This window comes from Aethalodelphis obliquidens, unplaced genomic scaffold (assembly GCF_003676395.1).
Source record: "Aethalodelphis obliquidens isolate GAN/ISIS:26980383/991018 unplaced genomic scaffold, ASM367639v1 scaffold13, whole genome shotgun sequence".
Classification (NCBI taxonomy): domain Eukaryota; kingdom Metazoa; phylum Chordata; class Mammalia; order Artiodactyla; family Delphinidae; genus Aethalodelphis; species Aethalodelphis obliquidens.
This window is the reverse complement of record NW_020837957.1, coordinates 11224625-11252469: the sequence shown is the minus strand read 5'-3', so window position 1 is coordinate 11252469 and position 27845 is coordinate 11224625. Positions and strand designations below refer to the sequence as shown.

The following is a 27845-nucleotide window of genomic DNA, read 5'->3' as shown; positions in this document are numbered from 1 at the left end:
GTGGATCATCACAGCTTGTGAGAATTGATTCTGGATTCATTCCATCAAATTTTTGTGATTTTCAGCAGCATATAACTTGGATTTTCAAAGCTTTATTCCCACTTAGTATGCATTAATGCACACTCTTTATTTCTGTTTTGTTTAGTTTGCAAGACAAATGCCCAAGGGAGATTAATATCAAAAGTTGCATTTTTTTCCATGCCTTCTTGATCATTGTTAATTATTAACTCATCAATAAGTTTACAGAATATATTTAGTTACAAATTGTAGCTGTCCTTCACAAACCTTGAAAGTATACGATTTAAGGGCCATGATTTTACGAAATAAAAATGATAAATCAAGAGAAAATGTCCAATTTATTACTTATTCATGCATGTGGTTACCACATTGGTTGAGTTAGATACACTGCTGGTGATACATGTGTGGTACTACACACCAAGCGATGCATATCAAGGAAAGAGACACTGCCAAATTCTTTGGAACAGATAACATTTCAAAGCAACTAGAATCCATACATTGTGCAGGAATATGATTAACATGGTGACCACCAATTTGTCAGAAACCTCCCACTGATTTAAATAGAACTACGTTCTAGAGACATGTGATTAACTAAGGTAAAAGTGAAACAACTCTGTAAAGTAATAACAGCATCAGCATCCACTTGCAGAACAGGTATCTGGTGTCCATAGCTTGAAGGTAAATCCAGGCATCAGTGTGGTGGTGGCACTTGTAGAATATGAAGTTTTATCAATACCTTTGATAGCATAGAAGATGGTACTAGATGGTATTAGAAGATAGCACATGGATATCAACCACTCTTGAGTTGAAAATTGCTTTAGAAAAGTTTGACTCTAGATGTGAAGCTTCAGAAAAGTCTTGACTGTATCTTAATATTTCACTTTTTTGTTCCTCTACGTGTATTTGCAAAAGGGTTAAATGACATAAATCTATATTTAAGTGGTTTTAAAAAAGATTTCCAATAAATAAAAACTTCAAGTAACAAGAAAAGCATTGCATATTTTATTGGTAGTGTTTTCTCTTTTTCAGTGGAACATAAAATAATGGCGATTCTTAAGAACTGATGACACCTTAATTAGATTAGAAATACAGCATTGAACTTTTAATGAGTGACAAACACATAACATCCTCTGAAATCTATGCAAGTAAATCAGTAAATGCTAAAAAATGGCTACCATATATCTTTATTTACTCCTTGGGAAGAAACTTGAAAAATATATACATAAATATCATAACTGAGGGTTGCTGATAAGTCACATAGATTTTTATCATCAATTTCAGAATGGTTTGTATCTATTAATACTTATTTATTAATTAAGACTATCACAATATTTTAAGCATTCATTTAATTTGACTCTGTTAGCCATGGATTTGTTTCTGAAAAAGTACTTCTACAGTATTCCTACAGTGCTTTGAAGACCCTACAGTATGACATTTTTATTAGTTCATCAGAATAGGTCTAATGCACTTGAGGAGAGAACTGCCAATGAATACATCTAACTTCATTGGAACCAAAGCCCAAAAGAAGATGAAAAAATTCTGAAGGTATATTTAGAAAATTACCTTTAAAACAATTATAGTATTTTGTGAACAAAATAATGTTCCACAAGTCATCTTTATAAAAGAAAAATTTAAATAGTGATAAATATAAAAAAAAATCACTTTTCTGAACTTACATCCTTAAGCTATTCTTTCATCTAAAAATGGTTTATTTTTGTTATTAATTTTATGCTACAGCAAGCATGTTAATATAATTTTCATTAATTCACTTCAATTAAAAAACAAGTCTACAGAAAATTCCTGCATCTGCAATCTTGCTCAATCAAGAAAGGCAGAGTATACAATATTTAAGATGTCTCTAAATCAGACTGTTTTCTATTCAAAGTAATTTCTAGAAAAATTTGCTCCCTATAAGTTATCATGTCTTCCACATCTTTGTAGAAAAGCATTTCTTCAATGGACAACAGCTTATATTTATTCAGGCTGAATGCTGACTTGTTCTGTACAGCATTTAACATCTTTAGGGATGTTGTAACTGAATCACTCAAAGAAGAACAAACTGGGAAAATACGAGCATTCCACAAACTCAAACATGTCTTGTTTCCAGAGAACAGTTCCTCTGTAACTTTAAGATTCCAAATGTCTAAGCATGACAGGAAACAGACTCCAAAGAATTGAAGTAACTTTATATCTGACAATGTTTTAACATTCTTTTTCAAGTTGTCTTGCACTCCACATGCCATAGTTGAATACTTTAAGTGTCTATTCATCTTCAAGCTTAAGGAACACACAAAAGAATGTGCAGACAGGACGGCTGTTGTTATGATATAAGAACCACTAATAATGCAATTTTCCCCCACTGAAACATCAGGCCCCAATCTGGAATACTCTACAACTGAGCCAGGTGCCACAGAACTTCTTGAATCCAATATACTTTGAATGATACAGGATTTGTTGCTAGAGCATTCTGGTATTGCTGGAAAGATGCTAAAAGCTATGGACTGTAAGCCAAGCTCTGACTTCAAATTGCTATCTGAAGTAAAATGAAACAAATATTCTTCAGTTGTTCCAATGTGATAAAATTTGGAGTTATTAAGAACAACAACATTTAGTGATGTTCCTCTAAGAAGATGAAATATTCTTTGCCTCATGTCTACCAGCTCTGACTCTTCTTTAGTAACATTTGATGTGTTTCTGGTATATTCCACAGTTGCTCCAGGTCCCAAAGCCTGCAGAAAGTCTCCATAGGCATCTATTTCACAGTTCAGTGTACCTATTTTTTCATAAAAAGCAAGTAACTTTTTCGCTGTTTTATGATCCATGTAAAATAGGCTGTCTGTGTAGACATACTCAGGGTCTAATTTAAGAGAGGGTATGTCACCCCCAGCAAAGTTTTGTTGAAAAAAATTTTTAGGTCTACACACAGCATCAAACTGATACATCTTTTCTATGCTGGGCTTATGAAGGAAACGATGGCAACTTCTGTACTCGAGGTCTCTATGTTCTAAATAGTTAAAAGGTTCTAAGACAAATACTCCATGTGTTGTACCTACAGTCAAACTAGAAGGATGAGCTAAAGCAGTAAAGCCAGGTTTGTCAAACCTAATATACTCAGATTCTCCAATACTATAAAGTTCAATATCATCTGCACAGGTAACCAGAATCCCAGGATTCATATGTGAGGGGAAATCAATGTACATGGCTAGTTTTAATTCCAACATCTGATAAATGGGGCTACCAAAAGGTAAAGCAGTGAAAATTTTCCCCAGAGCACTTGCATTTGGAAGGCGTTGACTGTAGCCACCTATATAAAATTAAACAAAATAACTGTTTTAAAATGTTTATAAGATTTAAAAACCCAGGAGCATCAGTTACAACTCAAAATATCTCTAAAGATATTTAAAATATACAATATATTACTGTATCCCAGGAAAGAATAATAAATTCCAGATGACAAATTCACAGAGCAATTCTGTAGAGATTTGCTATAATGCAGTTCTAGATTAGGAAAGACCTGTAACATGCTTTACAGACTATGAATTGTTTTAACTCAACTGGATAACAAGTAAAAAGGACAATGAGCTAAAATATGACCTTATATCTACATTTCACACAATAAATTTCAACCATGTTTAAACGCCTACATTAAAAATCCACTTCATGGGGAAAAAAAGTCACAAAAAACTAATATACATAATTATCTATTAAAGAGTAATTTCCAGATGGAATGTGTTTCCTCAATTACATACACTTAAAGGAAGTAAAGGTGCATTTATTTAAAAGCACTTTACAATGTATATTTGTTTTTAATTTTAAAAGGCCTTTCCCTCTAAGATGAGCCTTATGACTTAATTCCTTGAAAAGTGTGTTCGCTTAAGTACATTAAATAGCTTACATCATTTTTACGTAACTAATTATAGTGAGAGGCATAGTAGAAAGAGTCACACAAAAATGCATTCAAATTCTGGTTCACCACTTTTTAATTGTTCATCTTTGGACTTAACACTAAATCAGCAGATGTAAATACTTGCTTTATCATGTTTTATGAGATCAACAATACATGCAAAGCACTTACTACAGAGTACATCATTCAACCAATGAGCTAATACCTTCTTTTTCATTTTCCAAATACTAACCAACAGTAAAGTTCAGCATTGTAAGAATTACCTACTTTTAATTACACTTGACCCTTGAACAATAAGCGTTTGAACTACCAGTCCATTTACATGAGGACTTTTTTCAATAAATACTGTAAGACTATATGACCCGACGTTGGTTGAATCCCTGATGAGAAACTGTGGCTATGGAGAGTGGAACTGCCTATACAGAAGACCAACTATGAAGTTACATGCAGATTTTAGACTGTGTGAGGGTTCAGCACCACTCACAGATCAATGCATTATTATATATTTGCAAGGATCGATTGTATTAAAATATATTTTCTGGTGTCTAACTTAATTTTTACTAAATTAATAATAATACTCGTTCTGGAATAAAACTGTAAATTTGAATTTTTCTTTTACTTTTTCAGTTAGTCTTAAAATCAGAACTTGGATGTTTTACTTGATATCATCTTTAAAAAGAATCATTGTTCCGTATATGAATTCTAAAAAATGAAAAGTGCCTTGGTAACCATGTGAATGAGTGGCTCTAAAATATCTGTTCCTGAACTGGTACAAGTCCATGACAAAGTTTCACCAGCCTCCAGTACATAGAGGAAAAATAACAGAGGTCTCTTTCATATAACCCAAATTTTCATACAACCAAATCTGTCCAATTTAAAAAATTATACTCTGAGATTACTTCTTTCCTACCCTTCTGTTCCCTTTTTTGGTGTGTGATTTTCCCTCTTTTATACTTTCTTGTCAACTCCATGTTCTGTCACCACCTTTTCTTTTTGTTTTTAAACTCCTAAGGATTATGGACTTTGGTCACCAATAACTAGATAAAAATGTGTTAACAGGTTTTGTGTAAAGTCTGGTAATCACAGTACTAAACCAGCCTCTCCCCTACAGCAAGAATCCTTTCTAAAGCATTGTCAAGAAATGTTCATATTTTGATGAGTTCTATCTTAGGAAAATAATTTTCGATATGTATACCAAAAACAATACATGAAAGTTGAGGATGTATGTGATCTACAATTTTAAGGTTAAATTTTGTGAAAAATATTATGCTACTTACAACCTAAAAATATCAAGGAAAGCATAAAATATTTGTTTCCAAAGCAGTATAACTTCAAAGACAAAAGAAAAAAAAAAGGGGATAGTATTAGTAATGGAGAAAAAGGCCCCTTGGATATAAAAGGTAATATACTAAAAGAAAATGTAAATTAGTAAAGTGTAACATTACCAGAGTGAATTAATAGGATGGTAAAAGAATTCCATTCATCTCCATAAAGCTTTTCCAAACATCGAAGGGCACAAAGTGTCGATCCTCCATTTCCTTGAAAACAAAGTTAAAAAGCTCAATTTATTTCACATAAAGTTACAAAAAGTTTGTTATTACAGTAAATTTAAGTGTTATAACTTTGAGGATATGACCTCTGGCTACAATTAACCAGGCAGAGACCAAAGGTATAGGCAGAACAATCAAATTAAATACACATTTCTTAGCAATTAAATAATTAGTAATAAAACCCAGAGATGAGCCCTTGGTAATAAAAGTTGAGTTAATTTTCTCCTGAAAATAGTAGTAAAAAGAAAGAAATGATAAATTAAGCAATCTGCAACACTATAAGACTGTAAGTTTACACGTTCACTTGGAGTAATGAACTGTAAAACCCATTAAAATAATTCTCCCATATGATCATATATATGTGTTAGATTTACTTTCTAAAAAGATTTTTAGAACCTGTTTTCCTAAAAAACATCTTAAATGTAACTTCCACTTACTAGTTACCATGGGCAAGTTGTTTAACATTTTGTGCCTGAATCTCATTCAAACATGGGAATCAGAAAAGTACTGACCACATATTTATGAGGATTAAAACACTGGCTAATTAGGACATGCTAGTATCAGATACAGATACCCTAACTCTGGTATCAATGAGCTTCAGCTTTAAGTATCACAAGGAAAATGGCCCCCAGGAAAATAGCATGTATTTTTATTTGCAAGGTAAGGTCAAAAGGCAAAGTGGACAAACTGGTTTTTAAAAGTAAACATCTATGATAATTATGCCATTAGACTGTGCTCTTTCGCATTCTTCATTGTGGTCCCAAGAGGCCAAATATTTATTTTTTCTTATTTGATCTCTTCATGTAAGTTTCTGAGCAAATTGTGTAGTTCAGAGGGACCTTAAGAGTCCTACTGATAAGGTCCAAAAGAATATTCACCACCTGAGTAAATTTTATTAAGACTAATAAAATTCTCTTTTAAGTAACATAACATTCTGGAAGTTTTTCATGGTAAGTCCACAATGTGTAAAAACAGTTGCCATGCCTTTTATCTTTCTTAAAAAATAGTGAACTTACATAAAAATTAAAAAATTTTTAAAGACTATAGGTGGTAAGACACACAGTATAAACTGTAAGCCACAGGAAAGCTTTTCTTCAGTGATTATTCTGCCCACAATTTATGATATAAATCTGACCATAAATGTGTACCAATTTTGGCTCCAGCAGGATCAACAAAAACATGATATTGAACTCCAAGAGGTAACTCCTTTTTTTTCAGCTTTTCTGACAGTTGTTGCTTATAAGCAAGTTCCTGTTTATCATCAGCTGCTGTTATTGCAACAATGTCCCAGAATTCTCCAGCTGCCACAGGTTTGCCTATGTGTAAGAAGAAAGTGATAAATATTATCAGAATTCTCTAGCTGTTACAGGTTTACCTATTTGGAAAGAAGGAAAAAAGAGGTAATAGTATCTTCAAAAATGTATCTTCTGCTTTTGAGAATTAGGGAATAATGAGTGGTCAGCTAGTAGGATTCAAAATAGTTCTAATGAGGATTGTTCACAAATTCTACTTTTTTTCCTTTTAGATTACTTGCTCCTTTTATGGTCTACAGTCCCATTTATTTAGATTTTCTGAGAGTTGTAATGTTTCTTGATTAAGAGAAGTACTTTTGACTTGCTAAAGATGAGCTCAATTCTTAAATAAAGAGAGGAGACAAAGGAATAAATTAATCTCCAGTTTTGAAAATCAGTTTTCACATACAGGGACCACTTAATGTTTGTTGGCTAAGAAAGATTAAATCCAAGGACCCATTGCTACAATGCTGGTGTTCATAAATGTGGGCACTTTACTTTTTAATCGCCTTAAAATGAGCCATGCAAGTTTACAAAGGTTACTGGAGAATGACACCAAATTCTAGATAACAGAAAAGTTCCCAGCTCCCTGATGAACTCAATAAGAGACTGAACTTTTGGCTGACAGTTGGAAGCTCTTCTTTATTGATAAACAAGACAAATAAGCGTTTTTAACAAATTCTAGTCAGCTAGAATCTAATAGTCCTGAACATTTTACTGTAATCCAAGTATTATTTTCTGTATTTTTAAAGCAGTAACGTCAACAAAAATATGACCAATTAGATAGTTGTAGAGGAAATGACAAGTGGCATAGTCCTTTAAAAAACCATTTTGACACAAAGTTACCCCTTTTAATTTTTAATCCATAATTTCACCGTGTTGTTTCGCTTTTCACTTAGTAAGCGTTCACATCATGGAACAAATTGGTGAAGTAGGTAGGGAGTGGAAGAAAGCTAAAATCGGATTTGTAAGAGTCAAATCACTATGCTTTAGATCTTTTAGGTTTATTTAAAATAATTTTTGCTAATGAGCTAACCAAACGAATAACTTGGATTTATAGCTTCACTAGTCAGGCTAATAACTGTCTTCTCATTCCTCCTCATATATATACATATATATATATATTTATATATAAGCAACTGGGAATAAACTTAAAGAAAGCAACAAGCATAACGTAAAGAAAGGAGAGTGACAGAAGAATAAAAAACTTCAGAGGAACATTAACTGCGCCTGGGCCAGCGTCCTAGGCCCGCAAGTGATTAATAAAAGGAAGTGGTAGTCCAGCAAATACACCAGCACGTAAAGCGCCCTCCCTGTCCGTTGCCGGGGAGAGCCAGGGTTCCTCCTTTGGTACCTCTAAGCTCTGAAAACCTCCGCAACCTTCGCTGGGTGGCTTCTCGCAAAGATACGCCTGGAAGGGCACTCGTGCCTGCCATAGCTCACTTTCCCCAACACCGCCGAGGACTTCCAGCGATCCCGCAGCCCAGCACCGCACGCATGCGCCCTGGGACGTAACCCGTTCTTTGGTCCGTTTTCGTCTCTGTCCCGCCCCCTACGTGCGTCACTCACGTATCTACGCCCCCGAAGCTCTTAGTCTTGCCTAAGGAAAACCACGACGGGGTGAGCCCGGGGCTTCGCTCCGTTTCCCTAGCAACGGCCTCCGGAACGGATAAATGGCCACCTAGTGATTTGTCGGACTGTGACGGGTCTGGGCCGCTTGTTACCAACTCATAAAGCCTTGCAGCTGGGTAGACCCGGTGAGTTGTCCTGCTTGGGCGGCGAAATTTCGAGAACTGACTCGCTTAAGGAGAAGTTCAAACTACAACTTAGCTTCTAGCTTTCTCTCAAAGGCCGTTCGTCCTTTCTAACTCGTGGTTTGTTTTAGCCAGGGGCAGTTCCCAAGGACCTCTTGAGAGTTAATTCTTCCCCTTGGGTCGTCGTCTGAAGCCATCTGCCCCAACCCCAGGTCCAGATACATACATAGTCTGAACTTTTAAAATCTGTACTCTCTTCAGGAAGCTTTGTGGCTTCTTTGCCCTTGCAGTTACTAGAGAGTGAGCCACTCCACACCTCTCAGTTTTGAGATCACTTAAGAGGCTTTTGGAAGTTGTATAAAATTCTGCAATGAGGCCCTTAACGTTTGGGGCTTTTTGGCTGTTTCTCTGGCAACCTTTTGTGTATGCAGATTAATCTAGAACTTTCAATAGCATTCCTGGGAATAAGTTGGCCTTAGTGGATGTGTTTTCGGTAGGTATCGATAGATAAGTTTCTTCTCTTGTAAAACACCAAGTTTATGATGAGTTTTACAGATTCTTCTATTTATCTTTACACGTGAGAAAGCTATGAATGAGAGAGAATAGTGACTTAGTCAGGCTCTCACAATTAGTTAAGTAGTAGAGAGAAGATTTAAGCAAGATATTTCAATCCCAAACTCCGACATCATTCTACCGCACCATGCAGTTTAATTTAGTTGAGAAGCCTGTCTTCATTAAAGTTTCATCAGGAACATAGGCATTCAAGGCCTTACAAGTTCTTACCATGAACTTAACTTAGTTTTTCTTCTACAGAATTGACCCTGTTATTTAATTCAGTACTTAGAGCGAAAGAATTTGAGTGAAAAGGGAGATTATGCTTTCATAGTTTTATTGTTTAAAAGCTCTCTTTTTTGTTAATAAAAACAAAACATTCTTAATAAGAACATTTAGAAAATACAAAAGACTTAAGTGAGGTGAGAGAGAACAAAAGGGGAAGTAGCAAGAGAGAAAGTGAGATAACGGCTTAAATAAAGGATTTTATTTTTTAACTGAGTGAAACAAAGCCATTGCAAGGTTTTATGTGACTTACATTATGTTTAAAAGGAGCATTTCATGGAAATGTGAAAATAGACTCTAGCGGAGAGTGGGGCAATGATAGAAGCAGGGAGACTTGTTTGGAGGCTACTGCAGCAAAACAGGTGAGAGTTGGTGAAGGCTTGGCCAGGATGGGAATAGTGGGGGTGATGAGCAGTTGGTTAGATTCTGGATATATGTTTGAAGGCATAATTAATACAATTTGCTAAAGGAATGGCTGTGGAATGTGAAAGAAAGAGAGGAGTCAAGGATAACTGCCTGAAGGCTGGAGCGACCACCAGTTGAAATGGGAAAGGATATGGATGGGGAAGTAGGGACGGTTATTGGGGTAGTAGGGAGAGTCCAGAATTTGGTTTTGGATGTGGAAAGTAAACAGATGTATATATGTGCAGTGCATATGTTATGGGAGTTTGTATGTATATGTGTTTGCATTATACATGAGTCTGGAGTTTACAAGACAGGTCCGGAGTTAAGAGATATAATTTTGGGAGTTGTCAGCATATAGATGGAGTTAATTTTTAAACTACAGAATTAGATGAGGTCCTAAGGAAAGAAAGGGCAATAGAGCCTATAAACTGAGGGATTGTACATACTAATGAGGTAAATGCTGAAAAAGGTAACTAAATAAGAAAACTTAAGAAATGATAAGAATTGTGAGGGGACTAAAACAGGGTGATGTGATAGACTCTATAACAGAGTGTTAAATGTATGTTAGAGCATTTCTTGGACCTGGGAAGAATGGCCATAGAAATGGATGCTACTTTTTTGCTGATATGATTATATTACATAAAATGTGCTGGACGTAAATATACTATATCGGCTATGTTTTTTGTCCTTCTTCTGTCTTTTCTGTTTTCTTCAAATTTTCACTAATATTAATTTTTAAATAAAAAATGAAAAAGTTGTATACTATGTGAGTGGCAGTAAATTTCTGGCAGTTGATTGTAGTGGGTAAAAAAGTCAAAGGATTTTATTTAAGTTTAGGTTTTATATAATCAGACAGTGTGATAATGGTTGTTTAAACAGTCATAAGCTACTGTGACCAGAATAAAATATGTCAGTACAGGTCTGTAGTAAACCCATTATTCTGTATAAAATGGAAATGATGTGTTTGATCTTGAATTCCACATTTCAAAAGGGACATCAAAATGATAACAAATATGATTTAAAATAAAGATTTCAAAGATTTGTTGATTAAAAAAAAAAGGGGGGGACATCAGACAAACCAAACTATAATAAGTTGAGAAAAGATGTTTTTAGGAGGCATTTGGGCTTTTTTTTTTTTTTTTTCTATAGGAGGAGAGTATCTGAAGAAGTGGCATGAAAAGAAGGGAGATAGACTTTTTAAGAACTTTACTGAGGTATGCTTTAACTATCATTAACATATTGTAAGTGAGTTTTAATGATTTTTAGTAAATGTACTGAGTTGTGCAACCATGATCACAAGCTAGGTATAGAACATTTCCATCACCCCAATAAGATGCCTTGTGCTTATCTACAATTAATGCCTGTTAGGTTATTTTTATTACTATAGGCATGGATATGACTGTTGTGTGAAAGTTGTAGAGAAGCACATTAAAGTTTTTCTTCTTATTCATAAAAAGAAGCTTAAGCCACATGGAGCAGGTCCTTGATTACGGACCATGGAGCTTAGGTACATGGCTTGGCCAGTTCATGCTGGGGCTCTCATCTTTTCCGTTACTTGTGCATCATCTCTGTTTAACCAGTCTTTCTCCTCTTACTCTTCCTGATGTGGAGTGTAAAGCAAACATCTCTTTTTTACTGTTTCCTTTCTTTGAATGTAATTCCTCAGTTAGCCTGGTCTCAGACTATTTCTTCCCTAATTTTTCCCACTGTAGCCTATTGAAGGAACCCTTACCATCTTTCTCGAGGGCAAAGGAAAACTTTTTTCCCCTAAACTTCTATTTTACTTTCTCTCTTAATTTTTTTAAAGACTGTATCTTCAGAGCAGATTTAGGTTCACAGCAAAATTGGGAAGAAGTTACAGAGGTTTCCAGTATACCCTCATATATACCCACACATGCATAGCTTCCCCCATTATCTACATACCTCACCAGAGTGGTACATTAGTTAAAATTGATGAACCTATAATGACACATCACAATCACTCAAAGTCTGTAGTTTCCCTTAGGATTCACTCATGGTGTTTTATATTCTATGGGTTTGGACACAGTATAAGGACATGTATACATTGTTATAATATTATTCAGAGTAGTTTCACTATCTAAAAATCCTCTGTGCTCTGCCTATTCATCCCTCATTCCCCAAATCCTGCAAATCCTTCAACCACTGATCTTTTTACTGTTTCCATGTTTTGCTTTTTCCAGAATGTCATATGGGTGGAATACTACAGTATGAGCCTTTTTAGATTAGCTTATTTCACTTAATAATATGCACTTAAGGTTATACCATGTCTTTTCATTGCTTGATAGCTAATTTATTTTTAGTGCTGAGTAAACAGTCCATTGTATGGATGTACCACAGGTTATTTATCTGTTCACCTACTGAAGGACTTCTTGATTCCTCCCAATTTTGGTGATTGTGAGTAAAGCTGCTATATATATCCACGTGCAGGGTTATGTGTGAAAATAAGTATTCAACTCCTTTGGGTAAATACCAAAGAATGCAATTACTGGATTTTATGGTAAGAGTGTATTTAGTTTTTTGAGAAACCCCCGAACTGTCTTCCAGAGTGGCTATACCATTTTGCACTCCTACCAGAATGAATGAAAGTTCCTATTCTTCCACATCCTTGTCATCAGTTTGTGTTATCAGTGTTAGACTTTTGGCCATTCTAATCGGTGTGTTATGGTATCTCATTGTTTTCTTAATTTGCATTTTCCTGATGATATGTGTTAAGGAGAGACTTTCATATGCTTATTTGCCACCTATGTATCTTCTTTGCTGAAGTGTCTGTTAAGGTTTTTGGCTTATTTTTTAATCTGATTGTTCATTTTCTTATTGTTGAATTTTAAGAGTTCTTTGTATATTTTGTATAAGAGTCCTTTAGCAGATGTGTCTTTTGCAAAAGATTTTCTCCTGGTCTGTGACTTGTCTTCTCATTCATTTGGCATTACCTTTTGCAGATCGTGTCTTTAATAGTAATGAGCTATAGATTATAAAGTATTTTTTTATTATGTTTTTGACATTGTATCTAACAAAGTCATCATCATCCTAATGTCATCTAGGTTTTCTCCTAAGTTATCTTCTAAGAGTTTTATTGTTTTATGTTTTACATTTAGGTCATATATCCAATTTGAATTATTCTTTCTGGAGGTATAAAGTCTGTGTCCAGATTCATTTTCTTTTTCATGTGACTGTCCAGCTGTTTCATCACCATTTGTTGAAAGTCTGTCTTTGCTTTTTCTCCTTTGTCAAAGATGAGTTGACTGTATTCATGTCTGTCTGTTTCTAGGCTCTCTATTCTGTTCCACTGATCTATCTTTCTTTTGACAATACTGGACTGTCCTGATTACTATAGCTTTATAGTAAGTCTTGAAGTCAGGTGGTATCATTTTTCCAACTTTGTACTTCTTAAGTATTGTGTTAGATACTGGGAGGTCTTTTGCCTCTATATATAAACTTTAGAATCAGTTTGTCAATAGCGATAAAATAACTTGCTGAGATTTTGACTGGGGTTGTATTGAATCTATAGATAAGTTGGGAAGAACAGACATCTTGATAATTTTGAGTCATTCTATCCATGAACATTGTCTTTCTCCATTCATTTATTCTTTGAATTTGCTCATCAGCATTTGTTTGTTTGTTTTCCTCTTATAGATCTTGTACATATTTTGTTCCATTTATATGTAAATATTTCATTTATGGTAGTGATAATGGAAATGGTATTGTGTTTTTAACTTATTCATTGCTGATATATAGGGAAGTGATTGACTTTTGTGTATTAACCCTGAATCTACAACTTTGCTCTAATCACTTAGTAGTTCCAAGGGTATTTGTCTGTTTTTTTGAATTTTCTACACTGACAATCATGTCATCTGTGAACAGAGATGTGGTCTGTACATTTTTATTTCCTTTTTTTTTTTTTTTTTTTTTTGTCTCATTAGCTAGGACTTGCATTACAAGTCTTGCATTAGCTAGGACTTTCAGTACAAGGTTGGGAAGTAATGGTGAGAAGGGACATCCTAGCCTTGGACTTCATCTTAGTGGAAAAGCTTCTAATTTCTCACCATTAAGCACAATGTTAGCCATAGACTTTTTGTAAATAGTCTTTATCAAGTTGAGGAAGTTCTTTTCTATTCCTAGTTGACTGAGAGTTTTATCACGAATAGGTGTTGGATTGCATCAAATGCTTTTCCTGCATCTGTGATTCTTCTTTTTAGCCTGTTGATGTGATGGATTACATTAACTGGTTTTTGAATGTTGAACCAGTCTTGTATACCTGGGATAAATACAGCTTGGTGGTAGGTGTATAATTCTTTTTATACATTGTTGGATTCGATTTACTAATTTTTTTTAGTATTTTTGCATCTGTTTTCATGAGAAATATTGGTCTGTAGTTTTGTAATGTCTTTGACTGGCCTTAGTATTAGGATAATGCTGGCCTCGTAGAACAAATTACAAAGTATTTGCTTCGCTTCTATCTTCTTAAAGAGATTGTAGAGAATTCATGTAACTTCTTCCTTAAATTTTGGTAGTATTTCCCAATGAACCCATCTGGGCTTGATGCTTCTGTTTTGGAAGGTTATTAATTATTGACTCGATTTCTCATAGGTATACACCTATTCAGATTGTCTATTTGTTCTTGTGTGAGTTTTGGCAGATTATTTCTTTTAAGAAATCAGTTCATTTCATCTAGGTTATTAAATTTGTGTGCATGGAGTTCTTCATAGTATTTCTTTATTATCCTTCCAATGTCCACAGGATCTGTAGTATCATCCCCTTTTTCATTTCTGATATTAGTAATTTCTGTCCTCTCTCTCTCTCTTTCTCTCTCTTTGGCTTGGCTAGAGGTTTATCAGTTTTATTGACCTCTTCAAAGAACCAGTTTTTGGTTTAATGGATTTTCTCTGTTGATTTCCTGTTTTCAATTTCATTGATTTCTGCTCTAATTCATATTAGTTCTTTTATTCTCCTTACCTTGGATTTAATTTTCTCTTCTTTTTCTAGTTTACTAAGATGGAAGTTTAATTGTTATTTTTAGATCTTTCTTCTTTTGTAGTATCTGCATTCAGTGCTATAAACTCCCCTCTAAACACTGCTTTGGTGCATCCTGCACATTTTGATAAGTTGTATTTTTATTTTCATTTCGTTAAAAATATTAAACAATTTATCTTGTGATCTTCTTTGGCCTATGTGTTATTTAGAAATATGTGTTACTTAGAAATGTGTTGTTAATCTCCACCTGTTTGGAGATTTCCTAGCTATCTTTCTGCTATTGATGTCTAGTTTAATTTCATTGTGATCTGGGGCAGATATTGTATAGTTTCTATTCTTTTAAGTTTGCTAAAGTGTATTTTATGATTCAGAATGTATTCTGTCTTGGCAAATGTTTCATGTGAGCTTTTGATGAATGTGTATTCAGCTGTTGTTGGATGAAGTAGTCTGAATGTATCAATTATATCCAGTTGATTGATAGTGTTGTTAGTTCAACTGTGTCCTTACTGATTTTCTGTCTGCTGGATCAGCCCATTTCTGATAAAAAGGTATTGAAGTCTCCAACCATGATAGTGAGTTCATCTGTTTCTTCTTGCAGTTCTTTTAATTTTGCATCACATAGTTTTACCCTCTGTTATTAGGAGCATAAACCTTACCAGTTGGTATGTCTTTTTGGAGAAATGACCCTGTTATCATTATGTAATGCTCTCATTATCTCTGATAACTTTTCTTGCTTTGAAGTCTGCTCTGTCTGAAGTTAATATAGCCACTCCTGCTTTCTTTTGATTAGTATTAACATTGTATATCTTTCTCCATCATTTTAATCTATATGTCTTTATATTTAAAGTAGGCTTTATTGTAGACAATGTATAGGTGGGTCTTGTATTTTAATTTTTTTTTTAACATCTTTATTGGAGTATAATTGCTTTACAATGGTATGTTAGTTTCAGCTTCACAACAAAATGAATCAGTTATATATATACATATATTCCCATATCTCTTCCCGCTTGCATCTCCCTCCCTCCCACCCTCCCTATCCCACCCCTCCAGGCAGTCACAAAGCACCGAGCTGATCTCCCTGTGCTATGCGGCTGCTTCCCACTAGCTATCTACCTTACGTTTGGTAGTGTATATATGTCCATGCCTCTTTATCGCTTTGTCACCGTTTACACTTCCCCCTCCCCATAGCCTCAAGTCCATTCTCTAGTAAGTCTGTGTCTTTATTCCTGTTTCACCCCTAGGTTTTTCATGACATTTTTTTTTTTAAATTCCATATATATGTGTCAGCATACAGTATTTGTCTCTCTCTTTCTGACTTACTTCACTCTGTATGACAGACTCTAGGTCTATCCATCTCATTACAAATAGCTCAATTTCGTCTCTTTTTATGGCTGAGTAATATTCCATTGTATATATGTGCCACATCTTCTTTATCCATTCATCCGATGATGGACACTTAGGTTGTTTCCATCTCTGGGCTATTGTAAATAGAGCTGCAATGAACATTTTGGTACGTGACTCTTTTTGAATTATGGTTTTCTCAGGGTATATGCCCAGTAGTGGGATTGCTGGGTCATATGGTAGTTCTATTTGTAGCTTTTTAAGGAACCTCCATACTGTTCTCCACAGTGGCTGTATCAATTTACATTCCCACCAACAGTGTAAGAGTGTTCCCTTTTCTCCACACCCTCTCCAGCATTTATTGTTTCTAGATTTTTTGATGATAGCCATTCTGACTGGTGTGAGATGATATCTCATTGTAGTTTTGATTTGCATTTCTCTCATGATTAGTGATGTTGAGCATTCTTTCATGTGTTTGTTGGCACTCTGTATATCTTCTTTGGAGAAATGTCTATTTAGGTCTTCTGCCCATTTTTGGATTGGGTTGTTTGTTTTTTTATTATTAAGCTGCATGAGCTGCTTATAAATTTTGGAGATCAATCCTTTGTCAGTTGCTTCATTTGCAAATATTTTCTCCCATTCTGAGGGTTGTCTTTTGGTCTTCTTTATGGTTTCCTTTGCTGCGCAAAAGCTTTTAAGTTTCATTAGGTCCCATTTGTTTACTCTTGTTTTTATTTCCATTACTCTAGGAGGTGGGTCAGAAAGAATCTTGCTGTGATTTATGTCATAGAGTGTTCTGCCTATGTTTTCCTCTAAGAGTTTGATAGTTTCTGGCCTTACATTTAGGTCTTTAATCCATTTTGAGCTTATTTTTGTGTATGGTGTTAGGGAGTGATCTAACTTCATACTTTTACATGTAGCTGTCCAGTTTTCCCAGCACCACTTATTGAATAGGCTGTCCTTTCTCCACGGTACATTTCTGCCTCCTTTGTCAAAGATAAGGTGACCATATGTGCGTGGGTTTATCTCTGGGCTTTCTATCCTGTTCCATTGATCTATCTTTCTGTTTTTGTGCCAGTACCATACCGTTTTGATAACTGTAGCTTTGTAGTATAGTCTGAAGTCTGGGAGCCTGATTCCTCCAGTTCCTTCTTTCGTTCTCAAGATTGCTTTGGCTATTCGGGGTCTTTTGTGTTTCCATACAAATTGCAAAATTTTTTGTTCTAGTTCTGTGAAAAATGCCAGTGGTAGTTTGATAGGGATTTAATTTTTTTTAATCTTCTCTTACATTCTCTTTTGATTGGTGCATTTTGACTATTGATGATCATAATGATTATTGGCATAGTTGGATTAATGTCTGCCATATTCATTACTGTTTTCTATTTATTGCCGTTGTTTTTTGTTCCTATTTTTGCCTTCCATACTTTTTCTGGCTTTTGTGGTTTTAATTGAGCATTGTATATGATTCTGTTTTCTCTCCTTTCTTAGCATATTGGTTATAGTTCTTATTTTACTTTTTTTAGTGGTTGCCCTAAAGTTTGCAATCACATTTATAACTAATCCAATTCCATTTTCAAGTAACATTATACCTTTTCCCAGGTAGTGTAAGTACCCTACCTTATAATAAGAAAATAAACCTAATTCCTTCCTCTGTCCCTTATTACTGCTGTCTTTAACTTCACTTATATATAAGCATTCATACATATATGGTATGTAATTAAGCATAGATAATTTCATACATTGTTTGCTATTAGTATTTTGACAAATTGTTATCTGATAGATCAATTAAGAATAAGAAAAATAAAAGATTTTTATTTTACCTACACATTTTTCTTTCCCAGTGCTCTTCCTTGCTTTATGTAGAACTGAGTTTCTGAACTACAGTATATTCCTTTTCTTTAAAGAACTTCTTTTAACATTTATTGCCAGGTAATTCTACTGGCAACAAATTCCCTCAATATTTGTTTGTCTGAGAAAGTCATTATTTCTCCTTCACTTTGAAGGATAATTTCAGAGGGTACAGAATTCTAGGTTGGTGAGTTTTTTTCTAGCAACACTTTAAATATTATACTCCACTGTCTTCTTGCTTGCATGGTTTCTGAGAAGAAGTCAAATATAATTCTTTGTTCTTATGTTAGAAAGATGTTTTATCTTCTGGCCTCTTTCAGGAATTTATCTTTGATTTTCTGTAGCTCTCTTAGTTTTTCTGTAGAATATTTCAAATGACTGTCAGGTAATAAAATCATAATATACCTGTCCCAATATTAGCATGAGTTTTTTTTCCAGAACATAGAGAGGGCAAGTGGTGAAGAATATAAATTAGGAGAGTCAATAACTAAATTTCAATTAGTAAGTACACTATTTATTACTCTTACTAGAAGTATATTAATGACCCAACTTTAGAATATTCAAACTCTGTTTTATGAATGCTAACCAAAGTTTTTAAGCGAAGAAACAAATATTTGCTATGTTAAATTTTTCTTATTAATTTCTTATTTTCTTATTTCTGTCCATGTATTTTTCTGGCTGTTTTAATTAGTTTTGGTTGTTTTATATCTATCTTCTGGCTTATCACCCTTTAGTTTTTCAGGTTTATGATTTTACAATCAATGAATGTGGAATAGAAACAGAAATTGAAAACTGGCATTTTTCACAAAAGCTTTTTTTTTAATAACAAATATATGTAGCTTTCTAAATTTTAGAAAGCAAATATATTTACAGGGGAAAAAGTAAGATGTCTTGATTACAAGTGAGTCTTGATTTCTTGCTCCAAATGATATTTTATGTCATTTGAAATGAGCATGTAATGTTTCAAAGAAGCAAGCTTATTTACATTAATTTATAAACCAACTAAATTCCATTTTTATTTTCCAGGAGACATGTACTGTTCTGACTGTTCTACTAAAACCCCTCTCTTTAGTTTTTAAAGAGCATTTTCTCTGTGATGTAAAATCATAGCAAGTCTTCATCAAAACAGGATTGATTTAATAAATTTAATGGCTAAATAAAAAGTATTTTAAAATTATAATTACTGTATATATTATGGATTTCAGTCTATTGCAGACATACTAAAGTAGTTTGCAACCACAATAGATATAAAATATTCCTAATTATAATCCTTACAGTTTGCTTTTCAAAAAAACTTTTTTTCCTTTTATATGATTTTATTTTTCATATCAGCTTATATGATAATTCTAGAGTCCATTGTCTGGCATTCCACTTATTTATAGTGTCATAACTAATGTTTACAAAATAAGGTACTGCAACATAGATCATCAAAACTAATATTATACTTTAATACACTTTTAACTTAAAATAATATACTTATATTATTGGTATCTAAAATTCCAGTGGATGGGTATGATATCTAAAGGTCATTGACACAGTTACAAAGCATTTCTTTGAAAAATATTTTAAATATTTTTTATATATTCATTTGAAATTAAATACACAGAATAAAGAGTTTTTACTTTTCAACATTTAACTTAGATATTCATTAATCATAAGCACTTACAGTTGCTATGTGTATTTACCACTAGTTTTTTAAATGGAAAAATTTGGGAACAAAGATGAGATTTATAATTGATGTACATTGTATTTTATAAAAACATGGTTTTTATAGTATGATTAATAATATATGATAATTTTAAAGTTAGTGTTACAGTCAATACAAACTAACGAAAGATTTACTGATATATATATACACACACATACACACTTATATATTTTTTATTGAAATATAGTTGATTTACAATATTGTGTTAGTTTCAGGTGTACAGTACAGTGATTCAGATATATTGTTTTTCAGATTCTTTTCCGCCCTATAGGTTATTACAAAATAGTGAGTCTAGTTCCCTGTGCTATATAGCAGATCCTTGTTGATTATCTATTTTATATATAGTAGTGTGTATATGTTAATTCCAACCTCCCAATTTATCCCTCCCCCACCCCTTCCCCCTTTGGTAACCATAAGTTTGTTTTCTATGTCTGTGGGTCTATTTCTGTTTTGTAAATAAGTTCATTTGATACTGATTTCTTTTTAAGCCTAGAACTTCTTTGAAACTGTAATTGGAGCCCTGATGCTTTCTCTAATGTGTTGCTGTACTTAAACTAAATTTGCCTTTTGAACTTTATATTATTATTTGAACTTAATAGAATACTTGTATGTACATTTCACAAAGTAATTGTAAAATTATTGGAGTCTAAAAGGAACAAAAGGATTCCTCTTTAATGGTCATATTTAAAATTAGCAGCACTCCACAAGCAGGCTTTTAGGTAGGTAGAGGAGGAGCTATCAATTGTAGTATTAAGTGAGGTACAATTGACATATAACATATTAGTTTCAGATGTAATACGTAATGATTTAATATTTGTATATATTGAGAAAGGATCACCACGGTAAGTTTAGTTAACATCCGTCACCATACCATGCAAAATACTTTTTGCTTTTGAAGAGAACTTTTAAGATCTACTCTATTAGCCACTTTCAAATATGAAATAGAGTATTATTAACTACAGTCACCATGCTGTACATTACCTCCCTATGACTTATTTATTTTATAACTGGAAATTAGTACCTTTTGAACCCTTCACCCAATTTGCCAAACCCCCACTACCCACCTACAGGAACCACCAATCTGTTATCTGTTTTTATGGGCTTCCTTTTTTTTTTTTTTTTTTTAAGATTCCATGAATAACTGCGATCATACAGTATTTGTCTTTCTCTGACTTAGTTCACTTAGCATAATGCCCTCAAGGTCCTTTCATGTTCTCACAAATGACAAATTTCATTCATTTTTATAGTTGAATAATATTCCATTGTGTATATACACACACACACACACATCACATCTTCTTTATCCATTCATTCATCACAAAACACATAGACTATTTCCATGTCTTGGCTATTGTAAATAATGCTACAATGAACATGGGGGTCCAGGTATCTTTTCAAGTTAGTGTTTTTGTTTTCTCCAGATAAGTACCCAGAAGTAGATCATATGGTAGTTCTATTTTTAGTTTTTTGAGGAAACTCCATACTGTTTTCCATAGTGGTTGTACCAATTTACATTTCTACCTACAGTGCACAAGGGTTCCCTTTTCTCCACATTCTTGCCAATACTTGTTATTTCCTTTTTGATGATAGCCATTCTAATGAGTGCGAGGTGATACCTCATTGTGGTTTTGATTTACATTTCCCTGGTGATTGGTTGTGTTGAGTACCTTTTAATGTACCTGTTAGCCAACTCTGTGTCTTCTTTGGAAAAATGTCTATTCAAATCCTCAGCCCACTTTTTAGTTGGATTATCATTTTTGCTGTTGAGTTGTGTGATTATATATTTTGACTATTAATCTCTCATCAGATATATGATTTGCAAATACCCAGTAGGTTGCCTTTTTATTTTATTGATGATTTCCTTTGATGTACAGAATATTTTTAGTTTGATGTATTTCCACTTGTTTATGTTTGCTTTTGTTCTATTTGCTTTTGGTGTCAGATACAAATACTGTCACCAATGTCAAGGAGTCTACCACCTATATGTTCTTCAAGGAGTTATATGATTTCAGTTTTTACTTTCAAGTCTTAAATCCATTTTGAGTTAATTTTTGTATGATTTAAGATAGCAGTCAAGTTTCATTCTTTGCCATGTGTCTGTGCAGTTTTCTCATCACCATTTATTGAAGAGAATTTTTTTCCCTCATTATATATTATTTGGTCCTTTCTTGTAAATCAATTGACCATATATGTGTGGTTTTATTTCTGGACTGTCTACTCTGTTTCATTGATCTATATGTTTGTTTTTAATGCTGATACCATACTGTTTTGATTACTATAGCTTTGTAATATAGTTTGAAATCAGGGAATGTGGTGGCTCCAGCTTTGTTCCTTTTTCTCAAGAATTTTTTGGCTTTTGGGGTCTTCCATGGTTTCATACAAATATTAGGATTGTTTGTTCTATTTTTGTGAAAAATGCCATTGGGATTTTGATAGGGTTTGCATTGAATCTACTTTGAGTAGTATGGCCATTTTAACAATGTTAATTCTTGCACTCCATGAACACATAATAGCTTTCAATTTATTTGTGCCTTCTTCAATTTCTTTCATTAGTGTGTTGTAATTTGCAGTGTACAGGTGTTTTTACCTCCTTGGTTAAATTTATTCTGAGGTATTTTTTTTCTTTTTTGTGCAATTGTAAATGGGATTGTTTTCTTAAGTTTGTTTCTGATAAGTCATTATTAATGTGTAAAAATGCATCAGATTTTTGTGTATTGATTCTGTATTCTGTAATGTTATTGATTTTATTAGTTCTAACAGTTTTTTTTTGTGTGTGTGAAGTCCTTACGGTTTTCTATATGTAATATGTTGTCATTTACAAATGGTGACAGTTTTACTTCTTCCTTTCCAATTTTAATGCCTTTTATCTCCTATTCCTGCCTTATTGTTCTGATTAAGACTTCCAGTACTATGATGACTAAAAGTGAGACTGGGCATTCTTGTCTTGTTTCTAACCTTAGAGGGAAACCTGTCAGCTTTTCACCATTGAGTATGAGGTTAGCTGTGGGCTTGTCACATATGAACTTTATTATGTTGAGGCGTGTTCCCTCTACACCTAGTTTGTTGAGAGTTTTTATCATAAAGAGATGTTGAATTTTGTCAAATGCTTTTTCTGCATCTGTTGAGATGATCGTATGATTTTTCTTGTTCATTTTGTTAATGTGGTATATCACATTGACTGATTTGTGGATGTTGAACCATTCCTGCTTCTCTGGAATAAGTCTCACCTAATTATGGTGTATGATCCTTTTAAGGCATTGTTCAATTCTGTTTGATAATATTTTGTTGAGGATTTTTGCATCTGTGTTCATCAAGGAAATTGCCCTGTAATCTTCTTTTTTTGTGATATCTTTGTTTTGTTTAGGTATTAGGGTGATTCTGGCCTCATAAAATGAGTTTCAGAATGTTCCCTCATCTTCTTTATTTTGGAAGAATTTGAGAAGAATTCATATTAATTTTTCTTTGAATGTTTTAAGATTCACCTCAATCACTTTACCTTTATTCTTTGTGAATCTTTATGTATAAAGTGGCTTTCCTGTAGACAACATATGGTTGGGCTAGTTTTTGATCCACTCTAACTTTGATCCACTCTGTCTTTGTTTTGATGCTTAGACTATTGATATATTTACATTAAGTCCCCTACATACGAACCTTCAAGTTGCAAACTTTCATAGGTGCAAACGTGTGTTCACATGTCCAATCACGTAAGTTAGTTTGTGTGTCTGGCATACACTGTCACGTGCGTGCATCCTCTACAAGTGGTAGTGCTTTGTGTACTTTACAGTGTTTTATAGAGTACAGTATCTTTATTTCGAGCTAGATCTGCAAGAAGATGACTTCATTGTACTCCTTGCTGTGCAACACGAGGAGCTTACTAGTGAAGACCAGATGGAACTGGAGTCCCAGAGAAAGGACGAAGAGAGACAAGAGGAAGAAGAAGTAGCTGAAGCACTGAAGAGATTCATGATGCAGGAAATGGCAAGGGGATTTTCTTTGTTTGAGGAGGCACTGTTAGTTTTTGAGGCACAGGACCTGAACATAGAATGGTACATGAAGGTTGCAGCAGCCGTTCAGGATGCAATCCAGTGCTACTGTGTCATCTATGATGAGAAAAAAAGAGCTATTACCCAGACATCACTGGATCATTTTTTCAAAAGGGTAGATAGAGTTGAATCTAGCAAGGAACCAGAACCTGAGCCATCAACATCAGGTGTGAGTGAAATTGCAGCTTGCCCTCCATCTCCTATTGCTGACGATCCTTCATCTCTCTCATCTCCCACCTCCTCTCCCTCATCCAGTCAGTAACTCTTCTTGCCTGTTCACTTGATGCCAGCCCCTGTATGCCAGCTGTTGTACTGTAGTATTGTACTTTTCAAGGTACTGTACTGTAAGGTTAAAAATGTTTTCTTTATTTTTTGTTTGTTTTTTATGTATTATTTGTGTGAAAAGTATTATAAACCTATTACAGTACAGTACTATATAGCCAATTGTGTTAGTTGGGTAATTAGGCTAGCTTTGTTGGACTTATGAACAAATTGGACTTACAAACATGTTCTTGGAACTGAACTTGTTCATATGTAGGGGACTTACTGTAAAGTGATTAGTTGGATTAATATCTGTATTTGTTAATCTTTTCTATTTATTGCTCTTGTTCTTTGTACCAGTTTTAGCCTTCCATTTTTTTCTGCCTTTTGTGATTTTAATTGAGCATTGTATATGATTCTATTTTCTATCTTTTCTTAGCATACCTATTTTACTTCTTTTTTTAAGCCATTTCCCTAGAGATTGCAATAATCCAAATCCACTCTCACGTAACACTATACTACTTCGTATGTAGTATAAATACCTTGTAATAAAAAAAAAATTCCTGATTCTTCCTTCCTGTTCCTTGTATCCTTGCTCTCATTCATTTCATTTATACATAGCATAGTTACTTATACAAAAATATATAGTTGACTTCTAAACAACATGGGTATGAACTGTTGGGTCTACGTCTATGTTTTTCTTTTTTTCAATAAATACAGTACTACACAATCTGTGCTGGTTGAAGCCACAGATGCAGAACCTTGGATAGTTTTGTGGAGGGCTCACTATGGGACTTGAGCATCCATGGACTTTGGTATCTGTGGTGGATCCTGGAACCAATCCCCTGTGGATACTGAGAGACAAATGATTTTTAACTGTGTAAGGGTCTTCACCCCTACCCACAGCCATGTTTTTCAAGTGTCAACTGAGCATATGTGTGCATATATAATCAAATAAATTTTTGCTGTTAATGTTTGAACAGACTTTTACCTGTTATATCAACTAAAAATAAGAAAAATAAAAGATTTTTATTTTACCTTCACTTGTGCCTGCCCTAGTGTTCTCTTTTTCTTATGTAGATCTGAGTTTCTGAACTATACTATTTTCCTTGTCTCTAAAGGACTATTTTAAACATTTCTTTTAAGGCTGGTCTACTGACAAGAAATTTCCTCAAGTTTTGTTTGTCTGAGAGTCTTTTTTCTCATCCACTTTTGAGGAATAATTTCACAAGGTATAGATTTTTTTGTTGGCAGGATTTTCCTCTCAACACTTTAAATACTTTATTCCACTCTCCTCTTGCTAGCATAGTTTCTTAGGGGAAGTTAGATATAATTCTTATTTTTCCCTTTTTGTAGATAAGAGGTTTTCTTCCTATGTCATCTTTCATATTTCTTCCTTTATCCTTAATTTTCTGAAATTAAAACGATATGTCTAGTTGTATTTTTTTGGCCTTTTTCCTGCTTGGTGTTTTCTGCTTACTTGATCAGTAGGTTGTATCTAACATTAATTTGAAGAATTTCACCATCATTACTGTTTCAAATATTTTTTATGCTCCTTTGTTCCTTTATCACTTTCTTCTCATTCTGGTATTTCCATTATGCATATTGAACACTTTTTGTAGTTATCCCACAGTTCTGGGATATTCTGTTCTGCTTTTTTCAGTCTTTGTTCTGTTTACTTTTCAGTTTTTGACGTTTCTATTGACATATTCTCAAACTCAGAGATTCTTTCCTCAACCACGTCCAATCTACTAAAATAGCTCATCAAAGGCATTCATCGTTTCTGTTATAGTATTTTTGATCTCTAGCATTATTTTTTTATTCTTTTTTAATTCTATCTCTCTACCTTACACTGTCCATCTGTTCTTACTTTTTTTCATTCAAGTGCTTAGCATGTTTAATCATAGATGTTTTAAATTCCCAGTCTGATATTTCCAACATCTTTGCCATAGCTGATATTGGTTCTTATGCTTACTCTGTGTTTTTTGTCTTTTAGTATGCCTTGTAATTTTTGTTGAAAGCCAGAAATGATGTACTGGTAAAAGGAACTCTTATAAAATACTGGTGTGGTGTGGTGGTAAGGTGTGGGTAGAAAAGAAGTATTCTATGGTTATATATTAAGGTCTTAGTCTTTTAATGAGCCTGTGCCCCTGGGCTGTGGATTTCACAAGTGCTTCTTAGTTTTCCTTACTCTTAGGTGGGCAAGATAGCAAGAATGGGCTGGAGTTGGGTGTTTCCCTTCCTCCAAATGGAAGGCTAGAGGGAGATGGAGTTGAGTATTTCTCTTCTCCCACGTCAGTTAGGCTCTGATAAAACCTCAGTTGTTTAGTGTCCATTAAATAGTTTCACTTGAGGGCAGGCCTTATTAAGAACAGAATTCTCTGGTGTATTTCAAAATTATTTATTTCCTCTCCCCTATGGAAGCATGAGTGGATTTTTGTCCAGTATTCACCCTGAGGACCTGTTAGAGCTCCTGGATGTTAATCTTACAAAAGCAAGGTGGTCCCTTCATTGACTAGGCCTTCCTGGAATTTTTAATCTCAGAGTTGTCAACACTGTGCCTGCAGTAACTTGTGAGTTATAGTTCAGTATTTCCTACCTGGGAGGCACTGGGTCCTCCAGAGATCTCTGCTGGTGAGTTTCTGCTCCTGTAAGTTCTGAATCTCTATATCCATTTAACTGTCTCTCTGATTTTGGGGGTATTGGCTCTCTGTGTGACCTCCCTTTTCTGAGGAATCTAAGATGATGTGTTGATTTTTTTCATTTTGTTCAGCTTTTACTTTTTAGGATGGTGTGACAACTTCTAAGCTCCTTATATGTTGGACTGGAAACTAGAAGTGCCCTAACTTACTTTTTGAAGGGGCAGTCTATGTTGAGTTGTTAATTGAGCTAGGTATTTGCCTTATTAAGTAATACTCATTTTACAGTGCTTGCTATGTGCCAGACAGTGTTCTAAAGCCTTCAGGCCAACTCATTTAGTCCTCATAACAATTATTTCCATCAAATACTATTACTATTCATGTTTTATAGATGAGGAAACTGAGGAACATAATTTGGATACATAACAAATTGAGGATATACATAACTTGCCTGAGGTCACCAAGCTCAGAACAACTTATATTTTATTTTCTTCTTTCTCTAACTACATTATAAACTGGTTCAAATCATCAGAATAACTTCCTCTAAGTAATAGAATGTGGTTGAGGTAAAGCTCTGCCAGATGGGCCTAAACCTTCAGAAGGCCCTACAGGCTCTGTGTTTATACTTTTTGGAGCCCTGAGTCAACCATATAGAAAGTCTTACTTCCCTATTACAGAGACACATGAATAGACCTGTGAGAGGATGACATCATGAGTACTGGTGTAGATGGAGAGACCTTGGGATAGTATGGTGAGAGAGACCCGTATATCCCAGCATTCCAGCTGAACCTACCTTCCTGCTCTCCTTGCCAGTGTTTCACATATGTAAATTAGTCACCTTGTAGGTGTTAGTTTGGATGAGCCCCACAAGACTGAATCTTATTAAGTCAACATCCCTTGAAAAAGAGCTGCCCACTTGAACTAAGTTAAGCCACAGACCTGAGAAATAATCAATGGTGTTTCTATTAAGGCAGTAGGTTTAGGGGTGCTTTGTTACACAGTGTAAATAAATGAAAAAAGAATGTGCATTCTTTTTTGCAGGACATTGGATATTGGTTGTAGAGAATTCAAATGGAAGGATTTCAAGGAATTAACAACAAATATTAATCTAAATGAGATATACCTAATTATTTGTACTTAGAAATCTTTTCTTCCAGGTTTATTGTGATATAATTGACATATAACATTATATAAGTTTAATATGTATAATATGATACTTTAATACATATATACATTGCAAAAATGATTACCAT

At 34.1% G+C, this 27845-nt stretch overlaps 2 protein-coding genes across 3 annotated transcripts in view; one reads left to right on the top strand and one right to left on the bottom strand.

The window, feature by feature from the left end:
- Positions 1–337: 337 nt before the first annotated feature.
- On the bottom strand, positions 338–8252 carry FPGT (fucose-1-phosphate guanylyltransferase). 2 transcript variants are annotated; one of them, XM_027114086.1, is made up of 4 exons: positions 8119–8252; positions 6621–6788; positions 5368–5460; positions 338–3322 (listed from the first exon to the last, which is right to left on the bottom strand). In XM_027114086.1, exons 1-4 carry the CDS (start codon positions 8198–8200, stop codon positions 1866–1868), a joined length of 1800 nt encoding a protein of 599 aa, XP_026969887.1. In that variant the 5' UTR covers positions 8201–8252; the 3' UTR covers positions 338–1865. The 2 variants fall into 2 exon arrangements, with proteins under 2 accessions (XP_026969887.1, XP_026969888.1); XM_027114087.1 differs by lacking the exon at positions 8119–8252 and having other exon boundaries at positions 6608–6777.
- Positions 8253–8378: 126 nt separating this feature from the next.
- LRRIQ3 (leucine rich repeats and IQ motif containing 3) overlaps positions 8379–27845 on the top strand; it is a 237357-nt gene continuing 217890 nt past the window's right edge. The window contains exons 1-2 of the mRNA XM_027114088.1: positions 8379–8521; positions 10910–10974. The gene's annotated coding sequence lies outside the window, so the exon portion shown is untranslated. The remainder of the gene's footprint in view (positions 8522–10909; positions 10975–27845) is intronic.

What these genes read in the sequence shown, in the direction of transcription:
- FPGT (XM_027114086.1), bottom strand. Translation starts at nt 8,200, where the DNA reads ATGGCAGGCACGAGTGCCCTTCCAGGCGTATCTTTGCGAGAAGCCACC. An exon ending in GAGGTTTTCAGAGCTTAGAG is followed by an intron (nt 6,789 to 8,118) that starts GTACCAAAGGAG and finishes TCTTACACATAG; the next exon opens with GCAAACCTGTGGCAGCTGGA. An exon ending in TCCTGCTGGAGCCAAAATTG is followed by an intron (nt 5,461 to 6,620) that starts GTACACATTTAT and finishes TTTGTTTTCAAG; the next exon opens with GAAATGGAGGATCGACACTT.